The following is a 19,229-nucleotide window of genomic DNA, read 5'->3' as shown; positions in this document are numbered from 1 at the left end:
GGAGATCAAGGGGCGGCGGTGCACAAGGACCGGCCAAGTCCTGTACTTGGGAGGGTTTCGTGGCGAGGGAAAAGGCGAGAGGTCCTCTCTGGGGATACAGGAAGAATACACGGGAAGACAAGAGCAAAAGAGGAGAAACAGGCGAGCAGTACACAGGCACTAGCGTAGCGCAGAGGTCCCACCCGCTCACAGAGAGGAGGCAGATGGGTTCTGTAGTGCCAAGCAGTCAGTGGACGAAGCTTTCGCGCATCTATTTACAGAGCCTTCGGCCGAGCAGGGTGATACATCCGTGTACCGTATGAGCCAAACAGGGGGGGTAGGGGGCGTGAACGGACAGGTAGCGGCTTCAGAAGGGTCCGGGGTCGAAATATGGGATGGGATTTGCAGCCGGGCTGTATTTGCTGTATTTGCTGTATTAATATGTGTCTGTGTGCTCTGCAACGATTTCATCCCGTCAGATCCTCAATCTGTTGCAGTGTGGGATCAGGAAAAGGGAGAAGAGGCCCACAAAATACCCGAGCCATGGATAGCATCATGTCTGGTGCTTCTGTCGACGAACGAGCAGAGAGCCAGGCGACGTGCGCTAGGGCTATAGCGTTCGCGAGCGCTGAGGACAGGGAGGCAGCAGAAGGGGGGGACACGGAAGGGAGACAGAAGGAGCATGCTCAAAGGAGGGGACGTACCCACTTTGCTCTTCGAGAAGAAAGGCAGCCCGATGCTGATCAATCCCTCGCAGTGAGACCGTGTTGACAGGAGCGGCTATCGAAGGCGGTCCAGAAGGCTTCTGCAGCGCTAGAGAAGCGAGTGGAAGTGCTGTTGGGGGGCCGTTTACCATTCGTTTGCATGGCACCATCAGCCTGCAGGCAGAGCCAATGCAGCAGAAGGGAGTTCTCGTTCTTCTTTTGCTTCTTCCTGCCTCAAGGCCTGTGAGGAGCCCGTCGAGCACCAAATAGGCAATGGCTCCGGAATGGAGTCGAGGTGGATCCGCATGCAGGACAACAAGAAAAAGGGAGGCGTCCAAGGGGACTGCTGCTCTGCCTGCTGCGATAGGCCCCTTCTTGCGGGTTGAGGGACGGAGTCGGCCCGCTAGAAGCGCAATGGGCCAGAGGCATACGAGTGTGTAATACGCTCGTAATAGACGGCTCCTGTTGGAGGGTGTCCCGGTGGGTCGACGCGGACAATGCTGGCGTCCGGCTGGGCCACGAGAAGCCGCCTGGGATTGGTCGGAAGGGCACTGGTGTGCTGGTGTTTCGAGTTTTTTTTCTGCTGATTTCGCTGATTTCGCTGCTTTCTTCCTGCTAGCTGACGGGGCAGCGCCCTTCGCTTTGCAGCGGCTGCGGCGGCAGGTGGAACAAAGGCCTGTAGCGATAGCGCAATGCAGCCTGCAGGTATCAGGTTAGGACAGCAGCAGCAGTGGCTGCTCGCCAGACGAAGCTACTGAGCATGAGCAGTACTACTATGTATGTAGGGCTGTTCGTACTCGTATCATCGCGGCTCTTTGTGCGTCAGCGGTACAGGGGCTAGGGTGATTGGCTAGAGATCGCCGTCCGGTTATGGTTATTGTCCGAAGTGCGGGATCTGGTGAATATGTCGAAGACGAGGACAAAGACGGCGAGTTGGTGATGGCTGAAAATGGCTTCTTACGATGAGGACACCTGCCGGTGATGCAATGCCGTCATACTCTATGCCTAGTGGAGGCAGGCACGACGGAGAGGCCAGCCACGCGGCCACGCGGGAGCTATGGGCAAATAAGGATTGGCCAGGGCATCGCGCCTGCACGCGTTCTGTGAACGCTCAACGCATGCAGGATGACCTGCCTCCTACTCCGTAGAACTTACAGGAAGGTGCGATGGGGCCCGCAGTGGGTAACGGTGGGTTTTTACGAGGGCCATCAGCCCTTATGTAAGATGCGAGAATCGCAAAGGAGCTTTCTTGGTGAGCTTCATCCCACGGAGTACTCGTATCGTACTTGCAAGCAGCTGTCATGCCATGCATCTTGGCCAGGCGATGGGATGCACGCCCACCCTGCCGCTAGCTGCCATACTACTCAGTATGTAAGATACATAGTATCGACTCCGCCTGGACGCCACGTAGCTGCAACTTCCGCAGCCTCGTTGAGCTATCGCACAATACGACGTACGACTCTTCGATATGGCGATCAACAAACTCGTCTTGCTAGTATTATTGCCATTGCTCCGTTGCCCCATGCCGCCTACCTCATGCCCCGTACCCATGCTCCCAGGGCCCGCCCCATGCCCCGTGCACGTTCCAGGCAATACGATAGTCCTCCCAAAGTGGAATCAATATTGGCACTCCGTACTCCGTACATGTGTGTGCGATATTTCAGGACCGGGGCCGTGGCTGCCAAGCCAGCCCGGTCCAGCCCAGGCTTTTTGGCGTGAGGCGTGAGGGTTGTGGCGTGTGGCAGTACTGCGGCTGTCTTGCCGTCGGCTACAGTAATATGCAGTTGGCACAGAGAGCGAGGCTCATGGCGAGTACGCCTCTGCTCTGCCTTGCTCTGCCGCTCTCTGCCGCTCTCCCGGGGCCAGATCGGTTCCAGGATTCCATGGTCCCATGGTTCCATAGTTCCATATATACTCCTACTTAGGCAGATGGCAGAGATTGCCAGAGCCGAGGAAACGTTGCATCGCCAACATCCTGTCAGGCGGGAACTGCAAACAGCCTTCCTGTCTGAGCTGCATGCACCGCTCCTTGGCCTGATTGGTAATTCATGCGCCGCGTCCCTGTCGTTCCCTCGTGCCTGGAGCCGGAGGGTCGGAGGGTATGGTCAGAGAAAGACGGGGCAATATAGGAGCTGTTCCAATACCACGCACGACCTCCTCAAAGCAAGCTCCTTTCACTTTTATATTGGCTTCCCCTCTCTGACGTAACTGCAGCCAGTTTGGTAATACGGCAGTCTCCTCTTTGGCTGTAACCCTGGCCCTCTGTTCCCGGCTTGGAATCTTTTATTACAACGTACTCCGTACAGAGTACTCGTAGATACACGGCGTTGGGGACGACCTACATAGTAGTACGCAGAGCACGCATAATGCTCTGTATGCAACAATTCATATCGACCTGTGTCTCTGCCATCGTCTGGTGCAACGTTTGGTCCCAGTTCCCACGTACAAGCTGCCCGTCTCGTTTATTTTCGAATGGGGAACAGGAACTCAGCCGGCCGTCATGCAAGATCATCCAGACAGCGGGACAGTTTGTCGTACGGCGGCCGAACTGCATAGGAGGGGTGAGAGTATCATGCAGTTACGGAGAACGAAGAGGAAAGAAAGAGAGAAGAGTAACGAGCAAAACGGGTAAATCAAAACATCATTTCCTGGCCGATATCCTATTTTACTCTGTACTCCGTACGCTTTGCGTTAATGAAACGCTCGTTTCCAAGACATCCCTGTTATTCGTCCTCTTCCAGCTCTACTCGCCTCGCCAACCGGCGCTCAGCCTCCTCGCGGATCTTGCTGCCCAGCACCGCCCTGCCGTAGCGCTCGGCCACCTTGACGGCGGCCTCCATCAGGTGGCCGTTGCCGTCGCGCAGCAGCCGCACCAGGTCCATCGCCCGCATGCCGCGCTCCTCGCCGGCCCGACACTCCAACGCCAGTAGCTGCAGCAGCGTCTTGTCGGCCTCGAGGTGCAGACGCGCCAGCGAGCTGGGCGATGCCGCCGACGAAGATGCCATCTGGGCCGCGTGCAGGTTGTGCAGCACGAGCGTCTGCTCGAGGCGCCGCGATTCGGCCTCCTCGGTGCGCTCAGTGTCGTTTTCGTTTTCGTCATCGTTTTCGTCACTGCCCTCGCCATCCTCGTTACCGTCTTCGCCCCCTCCCCTCTTCCCGCCCGCCGGCACCGACGTCAGCGGGACGCTGAACGGAAACTCGGACAGCAGCGGCCGCGGAAAGTACGGGTACTTGTCGCCGCCCTTGAGTATGATGCAGTGGAAGCGGCGGTCGGCCACCGCGATGGGGTAGTAGGACTCGTGCTTGCGGCCCGAGGCCAGGCGCGGCAGTAGGCGGGTGTCGAGCAGCGGCACCCACGACGCCCGCGACGGCTGGCGCCAGTGCAGCAGCGTCAGCAGGGTGCCGGTCGAATCGTAGATGCAGGGGTCCTGGACCGAAAAGGTTAGCTAATCCGAACTAGAACGCCGAACACGCCGAACACGCCGAACACGCCGAACATCCGAGCTTGCCGAAAGGACCGACTCACCCCATCGTCCGAGAAGAAGACGGACTGCACGGTAACGCCGGCTGGCAGGGCCACCGTGTCGTCGTCCTGGCATATCTCATCGCGCTGCACGTTCTGAATCGTGTACTGCAGCCGGGCGGTGCCGTCGGGCGCGGCAGGCCCGTTGCCCATGGTCAAGACGTAGTCGTGCCAGCTGGCGCACGTGACCACGGGTGTGCTCTTGGGTCGGAACACGCGGCAGGGCACGCCAAAGAGTGTGTAGACGCGCACGTAGTCAGCCGACGTCGCCACAGTCACGTATGAGGCGCTCAGGGACATGGCCACCACCGTTTCGCCCGCCGGCAGAGCCGTCCGCCAGTCCAGCCGCTGCTGGGTCCAGCTCTCGTGCGGCCGGTAGAAGAGCATGGCCGGTGTGCCACCACGCCGGCCGGCCGTGCTGTCCTCGCGCGGTGGACACGAGAAGAGCGTGCCATGCTCGTTGAGACACGCTTTGTCGTAGAGGAACGTGTCGGTAAAGTGGTAATCGCGCTGGAAGTCGCGGTCGTAAAATTCCACCGTCACCGTGTGATGAGCGTCCTGGTCGACCGTCCAGACGACGCCGACGAGGTTGAGGCAGAGATACTTGCGGTTTCCGCGCCATGGTGTCGATCCCGGCTGGAAGGCTGCGTGGTACCGCGGCGGCCACGATGCGCCCGCGCCTCCTCTTCGCCCGTTGGTCGCACCGGATCCTCCTGGCCGCTTCGCGCTCCGCTGTAGGTCGTATGGATCGCCGTCGTGGGGTCGCTTTCGGCCCATTGCCGTCGCTTCTACTGTTGCTGTTGCTGTGTATCCGGCACCGTCATCGTCCACCACAAAGCCGTCGTCTTCGTCATCGTCCAGGCCAAAATCGTCTTCGTCCAGCCCGTCGTCGCCCCCGGCCATGCTGCCACCTTCTAGACCACTCATCAGGCCCTCGTCGCCCGAGTCAACGGCAGCATCCACGTCCAGCAGTCCGTGACCGCGGTTGCGGTTGTGACCGTTGGGCACGGCCTTGTCCGGGTCGTGGATGAAGGGGCTCGGCTGCACGGGCAGACGCAGCAGGGCGGCGTACTGGGGGCCGACAAAGTCGGGACAGATGTAGACCTCGCCCTCGCCGTTGGTGAAGGAGACCAAATTGTTGGTCGGGTGCCAGGCAATGTCCTGGACGCCAGCATAGTCGTGTCGTGCGACGACGGACTGCGTGCGCGTCTCCCAGAGGAGCATCTTGCCGTCACGACCGGCCGACGCCAGCAGGGCACCATTGGGCGACCAGGCCAGCGCCGTGATCTCGCCCTCGTGGCCGCCCGAAAAGACCCGCTGCCTCTCCCAGTCGTTGCGCGAGACCACCTGGATGTCACGTGTTGGCGTGGCCACGGCAAAGGCGCGGCTATCTGGGTGCCAGGCAATGTGCGCCGTCGCCTCCGCGTCCGACTCTAGGCTCTGCCGATGATGCCGTCTAGCTTGCGAATAAGCTCGGGATCGCTGCCACTGCCACGGCCACTGCCACTGCCCTCAGCTGTCAGCGAGTAGACGTAGATAATGCCGTCGGTGCAGGCTAGCGCGATGGTGCGGCCCTGCGGATCAAAGGCCACATGCTTGGTCGGCCGGCTGTGCGCCCGCAGGTGCCGTACCACCGTGTTGTCCTCGGTGCCAACCACGCGCACCGTCAACTCGTCGCTGGCCACTGCACACCAGCGTCCGTCGGCTGAAAGGGCCACGTCGCGCACCGGCAGCGACGTCCGCACCAGGAACCGCTCAAAGCTGTTGGTGTCCAGCGAGTACAGACTGACCGTGCCGTCCTCGGAACCGACAACAAAAAAGTCGTCTGTCGCCGCCACGCCCACGTTCTGCTCCTGGCAGTCGTCTACATTCGCTGGCTCGCCGTCGAATCCCGTCTTGTACAGCCGGATCGTGTTATTGGCCCCGACCGTCACCAGCTGCCTTCCGTTGGGCGTGTAAGCGCAGCGCGTCGGACCCACAATGTGTGCAGGCCGCGGCCGTGGCCGTGAAGCCATTGCGGCTGCCGACATGTGTCGAGAAGTAGACAAGAAACAGGTGGCCGGGCGAGAGACAAGAGTCTGGAGATGAGAGCCGAAAGCGACACGTGGAGAGCCACAACTGTATGAAGTTGATGTCTGCCGTGGAGTTGTCAGGCGAGCAATGACAATCCGAGGGTTAAAAGCTTTAAGCCCAGGGACAGAGAGCAGTCTGCTTTACTTGTTGTCACGATAATCGTGGCATCTGGCTGTTCCCATCCAATGCAAAAGTCGTGGTCGCTGTGGGGAAGACGCGTTTGGACGCGTTTAGTGCTACATGGATTAATTGGGCGGTGACGACCGGCCGACCCCTCCCCATTACGGAGTAAATTCCATTTGTCTCTGCCGCCCGGTAGCACCTGCCAGCAAACTCCTTGGGGAACATCAGAGGCAACATGCAAACATCTTCCAACGCACAGCACTTCTTTGAGACTGAGTATGGCTATGACTTCCCTCAGTAGTCTGCATGCAAAACTAAGACCTGTCCGCTCCCCAGTGCTTCACAAGAGAAGCGAGAGCGCCGCGCCGCCAAGTCGACCAACAAGTATGGCAACCCGGTCGCCCTAAAGTCCAAAGTGCTGGCAGTCATTGCCGATCCGACCTCTGCTTCACACGTGTTCATCGCCGAGTCGGCCGGCTCTGCGCGGAGAGTCAACATTGATGTAAGCGCACAGACACGCCGACGATCAATCACGCTGACCTCCAGGATGCAAATGCCGCCACGGCCGCATACCGCGGCCCCACGACGCCAGTGACCAGCCTCGCGCTGGGCAGCACGAGCACCAGCTGCACGCTCTTTGCTGGCTGCTGGGACAAGACGGTGTGGTCCTGGGACCTGGCCACGCGTGTGGTCGGTCGCCGGTACGTCGGCCATGGCGACTTTGTCAAGGCGGTCGTGTGCGGGCAGCTGGGCGGCCAGGCCGTGTTGATCAGCGGTGGTGCTGACAAGAAGATCATCGTCTGGGACGTGGCCACGGGCCGGCGCCTGCACACGCTGCAGGACAAGACGGGCGGACCGGCCATGATGGCCGTGCAGGACCTGGCAATCGACCCGGTGGCCACAACGGCCGACGAGCTATGGCTGGTGAGTGCCAGCAGCGACCCGCACATCCGGCGTATTTGGCGCATCCGGCCGGATGGCTGGGAGCAGGTGGAGGACGCTGCTGAGACTGCTGAGACTGTTGCAAACACGGCTGCGGCTGCGGCTGCTGGGCCTCGTCGGACCCTGCTGGCCCACGAGACGACCGTCTACAAGCTGCTCTTTGAGGACTTTGCCGACGGCGACGGCCAGGACATTGATCTGTGGACGTGCAGCGCTGACGGCACGACCAAATGCCTCTCGCGGATACACGGCTTCGCCGACGGTAGCGACACGCTCGCGCACGGCGACCATGTTCGCGCGGTGGCCGTCACGGACGCCTGGGTCGTCACGGCCGGTCGCGACGAGGACGTCCAGTTTTGGGACCGCGCCACTGGCCGCCGCTACGCCACGCTGGCCGGCCACTTTGACGAGATCACCGGCATCACCGTCCTGGCCGACCGCCGACGACTCTGCAGCGCCAGCCTGGACGGCACACTGCGTACGTGGCCACTGGACCGTGCCGGCCTGGATGACCTGGTGCGCCGGCAGGAGGAGGACCTGAAGGATGACGCGTCCCCAGCAGCAGAAGAAGCGGCAGCAGAAAAAACAGAGGATGGGCTGACGGTCGAAGAGGAGGCCGAGCTCGCAGCCTTGATGGAGGACGACTGAGGGGCCAGAGAGTGGGACAAAGACGAGACGAAACAGACGAAACAGACGAAACAAACGAGTTACGGGGTATCTTACATGAAACAAACTGGTGATGAAGCTCGCCAGCTCGGAGTAAAAGTCCCCCCCTTAATAATCGAGCAAACGGCAGTTCTTCTTCATTCCCCATCAGCTCCGCCGAAACTGAGCCAATGGTGCCACTGGCCACTCCATTTCTAGCGGTCAGGTGCCTACGGATGCCCGGTTGCACGGCAGGACAGCCGGCACAAAAGCACCGCTCAAACTGTGTCTGTGCCGCAAGCTGCTACATACGGAGTAGGACAAATGGCTCAGGGTGATGAGGGCCCGATGGCCCGTCCTACATCGGCAATACCGGCCGCTTTCTGCAATTGATATTCCCGTAAGAGGGTCTTAAACGCTCTGTGTAAGCAGGGTGACGGTAGCATCGTTTCGGTAGCTGTTGTGCTTCGCGAAACAGGAAAGAGGAAAAAAGAAACCGGTAAGACGAAAAGACGAGACGAAAAAGTCCGGTTCAACTTGTGTAAGGTCTCTCCCGTCGGGCCTCCTTTTCCCAATGTCGGCTACCTGCAGCACACTATTGCCTCGTGCCACATCAGTGTAATGAGCTGGACATGCATAAGGGGGTGGAGTTGGCCGTCTTCATCTAGACGACACGCAAGCACTGTATTGCATAGTAATACTCTAGAGGAACTACTCCGTATGGTCTCCGGCTGGCGTCCTCTCGTCGACAAAACATGGTTGACTACGGAGCTCTCTATAGAAAGTGGCCCGTGCTTCTGCAACGGCCCCTCCAAAAGAAGAGGCCAATGCGAGATCTCGGAGAGGAAAAAAAAAATTATACAACTAGGCCTCGTTCCTGGCCCGGCGCCGATCGAGCTGGGGAAGGCAATAAAACCAGCAGCCCTACCTCGGTCAAGAGGCTGTCGCACGGAGCAAAAGCTCGGCAAAGACCGCTTGTATATTAAGACTGGCGCAGTGCAATATAGATGGAAAAACACACATCACAAAAATGCGCTCTGTTGCCGCTTGTGCCCCGTCTTTTGTGGATATACAAGGAAGAGACCCTCTCTGCTTTTTTTTGCTACTTTTCGAGTCAACCAGATTGGTGGCTACCATACTACTATGTATGTAATATCTTCTCACCTTCCCCATCCTCTGCCCCATCCCGCTCCTTCCCTTCATCTTTTCTTTTTTTTTATCCGTCCTGCCTTGAGAAGGAGCGGTCCACTGCACCTCTCCTCTGATTACACTGGCCTGCAGTGCGACGTGAGAAACGACACGTCCCCGATACACAGGTGAGATTGGCTGTCTTGTCCAACGGTACAGTGGGCTCGGCACTGAGATACAGGACTCTGACCCACCATCCGTGCTGGACCCAACTCAACCAGCGCACGCAGAGTAATATAACAAGTAGACTTACACGCCGATTTCAGGTCACCATTTCCCAATTTACCGCCTGCCGTCCAGGCTCCCGCCCCTGAACACGTAACATACAGGCGAGCTCGCTGCAACGCTCTGTTGCCATGTACGGCGTAGCAGCTACACAACACTGGCTTCTCTTAAGAGTAATGCAATCGTCGCAGTCTGACCGCTTCCCTCCTGCATTCTGCCCCGTTGCAGCCTTTTTGCACCTGCACCCCTTTCCCCCCCTTGTCCTCCCACACTTCCTCTCCTGCTTGTGGCCTCAGCCGTGGCATTCGGCGATCATGCCTTCCATTTGTTGATGTTGGTCGTGAGCAACATCCTCTTTGGTAGATCGTACGCCCCTCTCTGTCGTAGTTCTGTGCAGGGCGACTTCGTGTGGTTGGCCAATATGCTCGTCCGTTCTCGCCATCGATCAGGCCGTGCTTCGAGAACTGCTGCACGCCTTTTGCCCGTGCGCCAAAGGCACCCTCCCCTTTCCTACTTCTGGTACCGACCTCCTGCCTCTTGATTAAGCCGGATCAGTCGTGATCAGCGAGTGCCCTGCTTCTTCATTCCTTCTTTCTCGCACATTCTCTTCTACCGCTTCCATACCAGTAAGCACGGCTGCTTCTAGCTTCCTAGCGAAGGACTTTCAATCGGCATCCGGCAGTCTACTATTTTCAGACCCCGGCAGTTATATCGGATGTGATAGGAAGGCTGCGTCCTACGGCTCTCGACTCACAGCGCTGCCAATCCGGCTTGTCCCTTTCTCTCGTTTTTAAAACCCTGCTCCCTTCCTCCATCGTCCTTTTCCGTCGCCTCATTTGATTGACATGCAGCCGCGGGCATCCGTTCTGTAACTTCATGCTCTACAGTATGCGAGACGCTAAGATGTCGAGTCTAAAGAACAACGCCTGCCTCATTGCCTTTGAAGGTGCTCCGGAAGCGGTGACCACCCAGCTTCGCCTCCTGCCCGCATCGCCAAACATCCTCGTCCTGCCGGCCATCCAGGCGTACCTTGAAGAGGCAAACCTAGCCACAACCAAAAGTGGATCGGCCTCTAGCTTCACCGGCTCCTCTTTTGATGCCCGCAGTTTCATCCGGAATGTGCACGAGGCTGCTGCGGCTCGAAACAGAGCCGCTGCCGACTTCCTGCGCTTGAACAGCTTCACGAAGAAGTGCCACGACCAACGACTCGTCTTTCTGGAGGGGGGCACAACCGCCAGCCATGCGTTGTGTGTGGAGGCCATCCGTAAGCACGACAATGCTGCTGGTGGCGATCTGCAGCTTGCTGCTTTGCTGTTCGAGGAGCTGGTAGCGGGCGGCCTGGCTGGGCTGGATGCCAGCAACGTTGCTCTCCAGCCAACACAGCCATCGCGCGGTGTCTCCAAGAATAGTGACAACGATACAGACTCCGACACCGACCCCAGCACAAGGGCCATGCGTGCCGCCGAAGCACTCGACAAAGAAACGGAGAGCCTCCAGCCGGCCAACCACTCCCTGCTGGATCTCACTCGACAACGACGTCACAGCCTGAACCTGCCGATTCACGGTGACAGACTAGCGAACTTCGGCCGTCGTGTCAGTCAGGCTTCCGTCCAGAGCAACGCTAGCAGTGTGTGGATGACACGGTCAGGCGTAGGCAGTGTTGATGCCACAGAGAGCTTCCTCTCTTCGCCGTTTGCGTCACCTTCCTCGGCCATCTTTCCCTTGTCCATGCAGCCGGATGCCATTGCTGCAGCCATGGCTACGACTTCGCCAGCACTGGGACAGTCACGCGGGCGAACACGATGGCGAGCCCGGTCGCTCGAACGTCAGCCGCTCTACAGCGACAGCAGACCACCACCAGAGGGAAGCAGGGAGTCACTGGGCGACCGTAGCATAAGCTTCTTGCTCAGTCGCGACTCATCGTTGCGGCCTGTGTCAGGAACGACCATGGATTCGATTTTGCTGATGCAGAACACGAGGCCAAGACCGTCGTCGATTGTGCCAGCCGTGCCACTGCTGCTGGCTGGTACGTTTGAGCAGCTAGGCGGGCCTAGTCGAAACAGACAGTCTCCTCTGCCTAAGCTGCGGCTCCAGACGGGATCGGCGGTAGCCGCCAAGCCTATGTGTGTCGACCGTGGCACGGATGCCACTAGGCCGTTTGAACCTGAGGCTGGGTCTGATCCCGTGCTGCCCTTAGTGGAAGACCTGGTCATTCACTTCCATGATGGGCTTTCACACCCAGTCCTGGACCTCGCCATAGCGCGGAGCCGAAGTATGGCTGACGACAGTGTGTGCATTCGTGATGACGTCTTTCGCACAAATCCAGCAACACCAGGTACAACCCGGCTACAACCGCAAGGCACGCCATCAGCGCAACATGCTCCACGACCCTATACTCCCAAAACACCACCGGGTGGGGCTCTGGCAGACTCCTCGTTGCCTGCAGTAGCAATCACAGCACCACGGTCGAGCCTGGATGGGTACGACCCTTTCGCTGCAACTGGGTACAAATATGCGATGGACAATAGATCGTCTCGGTACTCACAGCCCTCTCCGAGCACTGTCAGGGCAACGGATAGGACACAGCAGCCACCTACCCCAGCACAGACACCGCCTCCCACAATCGTGAAGCAGACGAAGCAGCACTGCTTCGTTGCACTGTTGACGACAGAGCATCCAACGGCCATGAAAATGCAAAATGCCTTGCGAGCCGCTCTCGGCGACCACCTGAAGCGACCGGCTGACGGCCAGAATAAGCACGAGCGTGCGAGTGAAGACGACCTGTCTGCCTATCTGTCGTCGATAGACTGCGATCTGTGGACACCGCTATTGGGCAAGGACGGCGGTTGCATTGATCTGATACTGGCCCTGGGGGTGCAGAATGGCGTCCGACCTGCGCTCACGGCCACGGTGATGGGCAGGCTGTTATCTCTCGGGGCCACATCATCAACAGCGTGGAGCAGCCGCAGTGGTCGACTAGATATCCGGTACTTGGTGGTCCTTGCCCGTCAGGCACAAACGACACTGAAGAGCTCCAGCAACAAAGACTCTGCCAAGTCGCTGGCTGCACTCATCGTGCCACAGCTCGAACTTTATCTCCGGACGCACCCTTCCATACGCTTCTTGATGTTGGACTACCCGGTCGAGCTGCTGGGTGTGGTCTTTGAGCTGCAGCAGCTGCTGGGCCAAAGCCTGTTGCAAGTGGCGGCACTGCTCGCTCCCCGCGCCAAATCCGCCCAGACAACGGCTACGCTATCGGACGAAACCGATCCTTATGCACGTGCTGACCTTTTGCTGTCGGCAAATGCGACTGAACTCGACATCTCAGCGTTCGTGGCCTCGGTTCATCGGCGTTTGGTGGGCACATCGATCCTCACCGTGAGCGATCGTCTGAAGACAAGCCTTTTGACATTGCGACGCTGCTCTTCTCTCAGCGGCCCAGCCTCGCCATGCTCCTTCGTTTCTACCGCCTCATCAACTCTGATCGACGCCCCTGCGGCCGTGCCTGCGCCTGCAATGGCTGTGTCTGTGCTGTCTGGCCGCAATAGCCGCCTTGTGGCGAAGACGGTGCAAGTGAGCGGGTCTGCAGCGGCTATAGCACGGGAGAGACGCAGAACCCAGATGGAAAGGATGCAACATGTGATGAGCATGGTTAGTTTGAGAGCCAGCAACGCCGCCCTTTCGAGGAGCAGCGGGGAGGAAAACAGAATCGACGAAGACGACGATGAAGACGAAGAAGACCTGGACAACGACATGTACATGCGAATGTTAATGCCGCTGTTCCTCCGCGAAGAGAGAGCCCAGCTTGCTGATCTGGGCGGTGCAGGCTTCCAAAGCCGCCAAACGGGAGCGACAGCCACAAAAGAAGCAGCCGGCGAATCATCAGCCCCGGATGCAAATGGCAACGTTGTGCGCAGCCGGGCAGCAAGTGAAGCGCAAAGGCATATGGCGGGTGACGCCATCATTAGTCAAAAGGCGCTCAGGTGGTTGGGATTAGAGTGAAGCAAAGAGAGAAGATATGGGCTGGATGTCCAGAAGAGGGGGTATTGGTAGTAATGAGAAATCGTTCAGGAAAGAGTGACCGATGGCTTAGGTTTGGGCAGGCGCGAAAGGGTGAAGGCGGAGATAAAGAGGAGTTGCTGCTTCCTGTTGCATGTAAGATGTTTGCTGTAATAACACACAATAGGTTTCCATAGCGTAAAGTAATGGCGGTGGCGCGATAATACCAATATGTCCTGCTTCACAGTTGCAAGTGCCTACTCTCTAAGGATATAGCAGTTGTATTTTTGAATAACGACCGGTAGAGAAGCTAGTTATACATGCCGCAACCAGGAGGCTCATCTCCCTGGTTGCGTTAATATTTTTCGGACACCCGTATGTTTCATGGAAACCTTTGTCATGAGTGACCGTCCACCAACATGCAAGATGTATCTTTTGCTCAGAGCGGGACACCCTTTAAGCATGGATCCTCTTGGCAGCTGCCACCGACCGCAGCCGCACAGTCTGGGCATACAGCACGTCCTTGAGGGCGAAGAGGAAGGCAGCCGTCAGAACGCTCTGCGTGATCTTGGGACCGATGCCTGAGAAGCCGTTAGCACGGGCGAAACCAGGGAAATTCGACGGATATGACACGAGACGCAAGGAGTACGGCAAAACTCACCCTTGTATAGACCAGCGTAGCCCTCCTCCTGGATGATGCGGCGCAGCACAGCCGTCACGCCGCCCTGACTGCGGTCCTTGGCCACATGCATGCGGCTCTTGACCGTGATGTATGGGTAAGTGATGCCGGTAGCAAACAGCTTGCTCACGGCACCCAGGATAAACGCCAGGCCGGGTGTGAAGGGCGCGCCGCGGGCTCTCCGCGCCTGTACCATATTCTTCAGCTGCTCAAAGAGGGTGTACTGCAGGATCGGGTTGATCACGAGCACCAGCGCCGGCACGACACCGGCAAACAGTGCCCGCGGGCCCTCCTCCCGAAGCAAGGCCAAGAGGGTGCCGATAGTTGACGTGGGCGCAGCAACGGCCGCTGTCTCTGGCTCCTTTACCGCTTCCGCTTCCACGTCCTTGGTCGCTTCCTTCTTCTCCTTGTCCGACTCAACTAGCACGGCTTCCTCGTCCGTCGTTGCCGTGGATGTTGCTGACGACGGGTTGGAGATGGTGGCACTGGCACTGGCACTGGCACTAGCACTGGCGCTGGTGCAGGCAGTCTTCTTTGTCGATGGCCGTCGGCGTGTCGTCATTCGCGTGTTCACCACCCAGATCGGGTTCGTCAGAATCACCGTGGCCGAACCGGCGACGGCGCCCGCAATCATCGACTCTGCCGTCGTCAGTCTTCCGGCCACCCGGCCTGGTGTGGCCGCACGTGCAGCGGCAGCCTGTGCGAATGCGGCCCGCGTCCACTCATACCAGTAGTAGTAGACGAAATTGGTCACCCCGATGCCGAAGACGGCAGAGTTGAGGCCTGCATACAGACCAGACACGCCCTCACGTGCTACAATGTGCTCCACTGCCGCCAGGAAGGACGAGTCCGCGCGCTTCGACTCCACTTGTGCCCGTGTTGAGAGCGTGATCAGCGGGTATGTCACCAGTGTCGACAGAATGCCCCCGCCCGCACCCGCGATGGCGTGAGCCACGCTGTCGTTTGCCGGGAGCGGCACCGCCGTGTCGGCGTCGGGGACGGGCTTAGAGGCAACAGGCGCCATAGTGTGGATCGCGGTGCTTGATTTATGTGGGTGGTGGATGGAGGATGGTGAATGGTGGATGGTGGATAACGGATGATGACAGCGGTACGCTTGTGGTGATGACGAGAGGTTAGGAGTCGGAAAGGATGAACGAGATGAGACGTGCACAAAGACTCCAAGAGCAGGTTGACAGACGCGTAAACTTGTCTATTATCGGCTTGCTACGAATGCATGTGTCGTGGAGATGCTTCTGCCACGTTGAAGCCGAGGTTCAAACCCCGGAACAATGACGGCATGCCGCAAAATTTGGCTGGGGTTCGGCCTTTGAACCGCACCTTCCCCACACACCAACACCTCGCGGCTTCACGTGCTAATGCACGGGCCCACTGACTAATAATTTACGAAGTAATTTTTGGGGCCCATGATGCTAGGATCAAGGAAGGACGATTATGCTTCAAAAGAAAAGTTGTTCGGCAGCGGGAGGCGCCGACAGCAACCAGGGCTTCCTTGTCGTGGCGTCCGGCTCCCTGACCGCTCGGGTGGCACACAACTACAGCAAGCGGCAGTGGACGCCGAATGCACTACTCCGTACGGAGTACGGAGTACACTAATCTTTTCCCTCCTCTTTTTCTGTCACAAGATTCCGTAATCTCACAATCCATCCAAACATCCACTCTACTGTGGGGACACAGGAACCCGGACCATCCACTGGAGAATCTCATAGACGAGCTGCGCAACCATGAGTCCGGTGGTCTCCGCCGAGTTGTCGTACACAGGCGTGAACTCGACAACGTCTGCACCCACAATTTTGACGCCGGCCTGAGATAGTCCGTCGAGGATCTGGAGCATCTCCCGCGCTGTCCACCCGCCCGGCTCGATTGTTCCGGTAGCCGGAGCAAAGGCTGGTGCGGGAGTCAGTGCACTGACATTCAGCCGGGCCACAGGGACGGTTGCTTACCTGGATCAAGCACGTCGATGTCGAGACTCAAGTAGACAAAGCTGTCGCCCACTGTCTCCACAACTTTTGCAACGATCTTGTCGACGCCCATAACGTCGAGCTCCCGGGCACGAATGTACGAGAAGCCGCACCGCGCGTCGTTTTCCAAGTCGTACGACTTATCGAACAGCATTGTTCGCGCTCCAAGGTGCATATTGGCATCTTTGGACAAGAGGCCCTCCTCGTGCAGGATGTGAAACATGGTTCCATGGTTAATTTCTGCGTACTTTGTCTTGCCGCCGCCAAGCTGCTTTGGGTCCCAGCTGTCTAGGTGGGAGTCAAAGTGCAGCACGGCCACGCGGCCCCATGTCCTGGACAGCGCGCGGATTGCCGGTAGGCTGATTGTGTGATCGCCACCGATGCCAATGATGCGTGGCACGGTGCCGTTATCAGGGTTGCGCACCTTGCGACTCGCGACAGCCTCCCAGCCCTTCTGGAGCTCGTGTATCGCCAGCAGCTTATCGAAAGGCGAGTTGCTCACGTCGCCGCAGTCGACCACCTTGGCCCAGTCCCGGAAGGGATTCACGCCATTGTCCATGCTGGCCGTCAGCACTTGGTAGCCCCGTCGAACAGCTATAGGGGTGCGCAAGGGAGGACCTGACGCCCTGCATACGACGTACCTGTAGCCCACCGAAGGCGCTATTCGCCTAGAGCCCATCCTAGCTCCAGCGGGCCCGAATCGAGCGCCAGGCCGGTATGTAACGCCCAGGTCAAAAGGGGCGCCGACAATGGCAATGTCAAAAATGCCATCCTCGGCAGCTGAAAAGCAGTCGGGAGTTTCAAGATGTGCAAAGGACACGGTGCCCTGGAAGGGGGTGCCTTCAACCTCGTCGTATAGATGTGGACCCGGATCTGCGAGAGCAGCCAGCATCTCGGGTTGATGACGGAAGATTGACTTGCTGACAAAGCTTGCTCTATCCTGCATCGGCTGCTGCTGGGGAGAGTGAGCAGAAACCAGGCTTGCCAAGTAGAGGCTAGAAAGCACGCATGCTACAATGGACCGGGAAGACATCGCGGACAAAAGGAGAGACAGTGACAATTGAGATGCAAGCAACGTACGAAGTACTGTAGAAGCACAAGCAACGACGACGACGCAATGGTTACATAGAGAAACCGCTTATCTCTTCTCCATGATTCGTCGTATGTTACACTAATGCGGCGTTTCTCCAGTTGGTCATTATCTAGCGTATCATTATAAACAGGCTGCTTCCATTGCTACATACAAACAGCCAGGGCAGGTTGGCGAGCATTTATGCCAAATCACGGGCATACAGCCCTGCAGCCTTGTTTGGGCGTCTGCTGTTACTTATCACCCCTATTTCTGAGCTAGTTGCGGAACAATTGCTCCATCTACGTAGTAGTAACTGCAACCTGCTTCAAGAAACAAGAGGTCCCGGCTGTCTGGGTCGTGGCTGAGTAATACTACATATACGTTGCCGGGACATTCTCGCTATAATATCAGCCGGGCTAGGGAACGCAACCATAGCGTGATCTATATCGAAACCAGAGGACTACTCGTATAGTTCCTCTCCTCGCCGGGCCTGATTTGAGGCGACTCGTATTACAGCACGAACCACAGGCTAACCACAGTCGGCCCCGTGTCTGCACTCTAACTGCACACCGTCTGAACATCATATATACGGCTCAGGCGATGAAAACGTTCTCAATACTCCGTACATTTTGCATAGACACCAGTAGTCCAGCAACGGCAGATGAGGATTAACATATGAAACAACTGCCGACGGGGTATCCTGGACCATAACCTGTTCTGCTCGGCCGAGCTTGCCACTCTGAGACTAAGCGTCGGCGCCGGCATGCGTTTGTCTATTTGTTTTTAGTTGCCTGGAACATAGCTAGACCCAAGCGGCTGGTAAGTGCATTCTCCAGTTTCGTGCAGTTCAGTAATCGGACAGACTAGCGGGACGAACTGAAGCACCTGTCCCTGAACACGGTATCAGTGTGTGCAGTGCACTTGACAGAGTACTGACGTTGCCAATACCGAAGAGTGGCGAGGCGTGGCAAAATAGAAAAAGTCGCGAGGGCAAGAGACAGCACGGCCACGGCGCCACACGTAATCGATTAGCGCCCCGAGGTTTATGCGCGGGCCAGCAGCAACAGTGGAGGACAGGGCAGACGGCGTGGCCGACAAAAGTTCTCTGGAGGCCAATTACGTATCGTACTGTACGGCCAGGGCCTGCTTCTCCTTGACCGTATGTTTAAACATCGATTCAGGAGGAGCTGCGCAGATAGATGACCGCCTAATAAGCTCGTAGAATTGTGCGCCTTACTCATACCGGACAAAGTCAAACACTCTAGCCTCAGGACGCATACCTGTACTGCGGACGCTTGGCGATCTGCGGTGTGTGTGTGCTGTTGGAACGAAGCTTCCACTTTGTGGGTGTCGAGTTACAGGCTACAGAACTACGATGCTCGGAGCTTGGCGGCTTAGGTCCGATCGGGATCAGCGCATAGTGGGGAGTTGGGTTTCAGACACCGGGTCGAGTGCACTTACAGAGTGGCACGTGCAACATCTCGCCTGCTCGTCGCAACAGTAAGGTCGTTCAGGTCAGCCTTCTGACCTTTTTCTCGAGCTGGCAGGACTATGGGATAAGGTTGACACATAGCTCAAAATTGGCAAAAGCTATTCTGGGTTACTGATTAGGGCTGGTGGACCGGGCGGCTGAAAGAGGGGCGAGGCAGGAGCGACAGAGGGCCCCTTGCTGGCGACTACCTGCTGGCGGCAAAAATAATACATGGGGTAACAAAGGGCAAGTCTTAGAATGGGCAGCCACGAGACAACAAAGTACTTTGTTTCCGAACACAAGCATTCTCGATACCCACCAGCCTGCAACCCGTCCACCCATTTGCAGTCGGAGACCTAACAGTGACGCTACAACGCTACGCTCGGGCGGCTGGCAAAGGTATGAGCTGTTGGACCACAACCGGTAGAACTGGGAGGCGCACCATCGGCCAACAATTGCCACGCGGCGACCACTCTGTCGGATCCTGCTTCTTTCTTGCCTGGTCTGAATCTGGACTGAACGGGCTTTATATTTATACACAAGACATCCCCACCGGACCAATTCTGTGGATTCGCAGCTAGAAGAGACACGCGCTTAGCCTTTGTATCTCATCTGACGCCTGACGCC

General features: G+C 57.9%; 6 protein-coding genes across 6 annotated transcripts; 3 read left to right on the top strand and 3 right to left on the bottom strand.

Annotated features, from left to right (window-relative positions):
• Positions 1 to 522: 522 nt before the first annotated feature.
• CMQ_3712 (uncharacterized protein) lies at positions 523 to 1,069 on the top strand (the record flags this gene model as incomplete). The annotated part of the gene is made up of 2 exons (XM_014319650.1): positions 523 to 735; positions 923 to 1,069. 2 exons carry the CDS (start codon positions 523 to 525, stop codon positions 1,067 to 1,069), a joined length of 360 nt encoding a protein of 119 aa, XP_014175125.1.
• A 2,337-nt stretch (positions 1,070 to 3,406) lies between these two features.
• Positions 3,407 to 6,221, bottom strand: CMQ_4135 (chromosome segregation protein; the record flags this gene model as incomplete). Its single annotated transcript, XM_014320073.1, has 3 exons — positions 3,407 to 4,111; positions 4,210 to 5,646; positions 5,739 to 6,221. The coding sequence occupies 3 exons, from the start codon at positions 6,219 to 6,221 to the stop codon at positions 3,407 to 3,409; spliced, it is 2,625 nt and encodes an 874-aa protein (XP_014175548.1).
• Positions 6,222 to 6,637: 416 nt separating this feature from the next.
• Positions 6,638 to 7,992, top strand: CMQ_3671 (WD repeat protein; the record flags this gene model as incomplete). The annotated part of the gene is made up of 3 exons (XM_014319609.1): positions 6,638 to 6,678; positions 6,739 to 6,904; positions 6,949 to 7,992. The coding sequence occupies 3 exons, from the start codon at positions 6,638 to 6,640 to the stop codon at positions 7,990 to 7,992; spliced, it is 1,251 nt and encodes a 416-aa protein (XP_014175084.1).
• A 2,286-nt stretch (positions 7,993 to 10,278) lies between these two features.
• CMQ_3577 (uncharacterized protein) lies at positions 10,279 to 13,404 on the top strand (the record flags this gene model as incomplete). Its single annotated transcript, XM_014319515.1, has 1 exon — positions 10,279 to 13,404. The coding sequence occupies one exon, from the start codon at positions 10,279 to 10,281 to the stop codon at positions 13,402 to 13,404; it is 3,126 nt and encodes a 1,041-aa protein (XP_014174990.1).
• A 453-nt stretch (positions 13,405 to 13,857) lies between these two features.
• Positions 13,858 to 15,104, bottom strand: CMQ_4231 (peroxisomal membrane protein; the record flags this gene model as incomplete). The annotated part of the gene is made up of 2 exons (XM_014320169.1): positions 13,858 to 13,982; positions 14,063 to 15,104. The coding sequence occupies 2 exons, from the start codon at positions 15,102 to 15,104 to the stop codon at positions 13,858 to 13,860; spliced, it is 1,167 nt and encodes a 388-aa protein (XP_014175644.1).
• Positions 15,105 to 15,758: 654 nt separating this feature from the next.
• Positions 15,759 to 17,005, bottom strand: CMQ_3903 (arginase family protein; the record flags this gene model as incomplete). Its single annotated transcript, XM_014319841.1, has 2 exons — positions 15,759 to 15,985; positions 16,042 to 17,005. The coding sequence occupies 2 exons, from the start codon at positions 17,003 to 17,005 to the stop codon at positions 15,759 to 15,761; spliced, it is 1,191 nt and encodes a 396-aa protein (XP_014175316.1).
• Between the last annotated feature and the right edge of the window lie 2,224 nt (positions 17,006 to 19,229).

The sequence above is a fragment of the Grosmannia clavigera genome, assembly GCF_000143105.1.
Source record: "Grosmannia clavigera kw1407 unplaced genomic scaffold GCSC_113, whole genome shotgun sequence".
Classification (NCBI taxonomy): Eukaryota; Fungi; Ascomycota; class Sordariomycetes; order Ophiostomatales; family Ophiostomataceae; genus Leptographium; species Leptographium clavigerum.
This window is presented reverse-complemented; position numbering and strand designations above follow the sequence as displayed.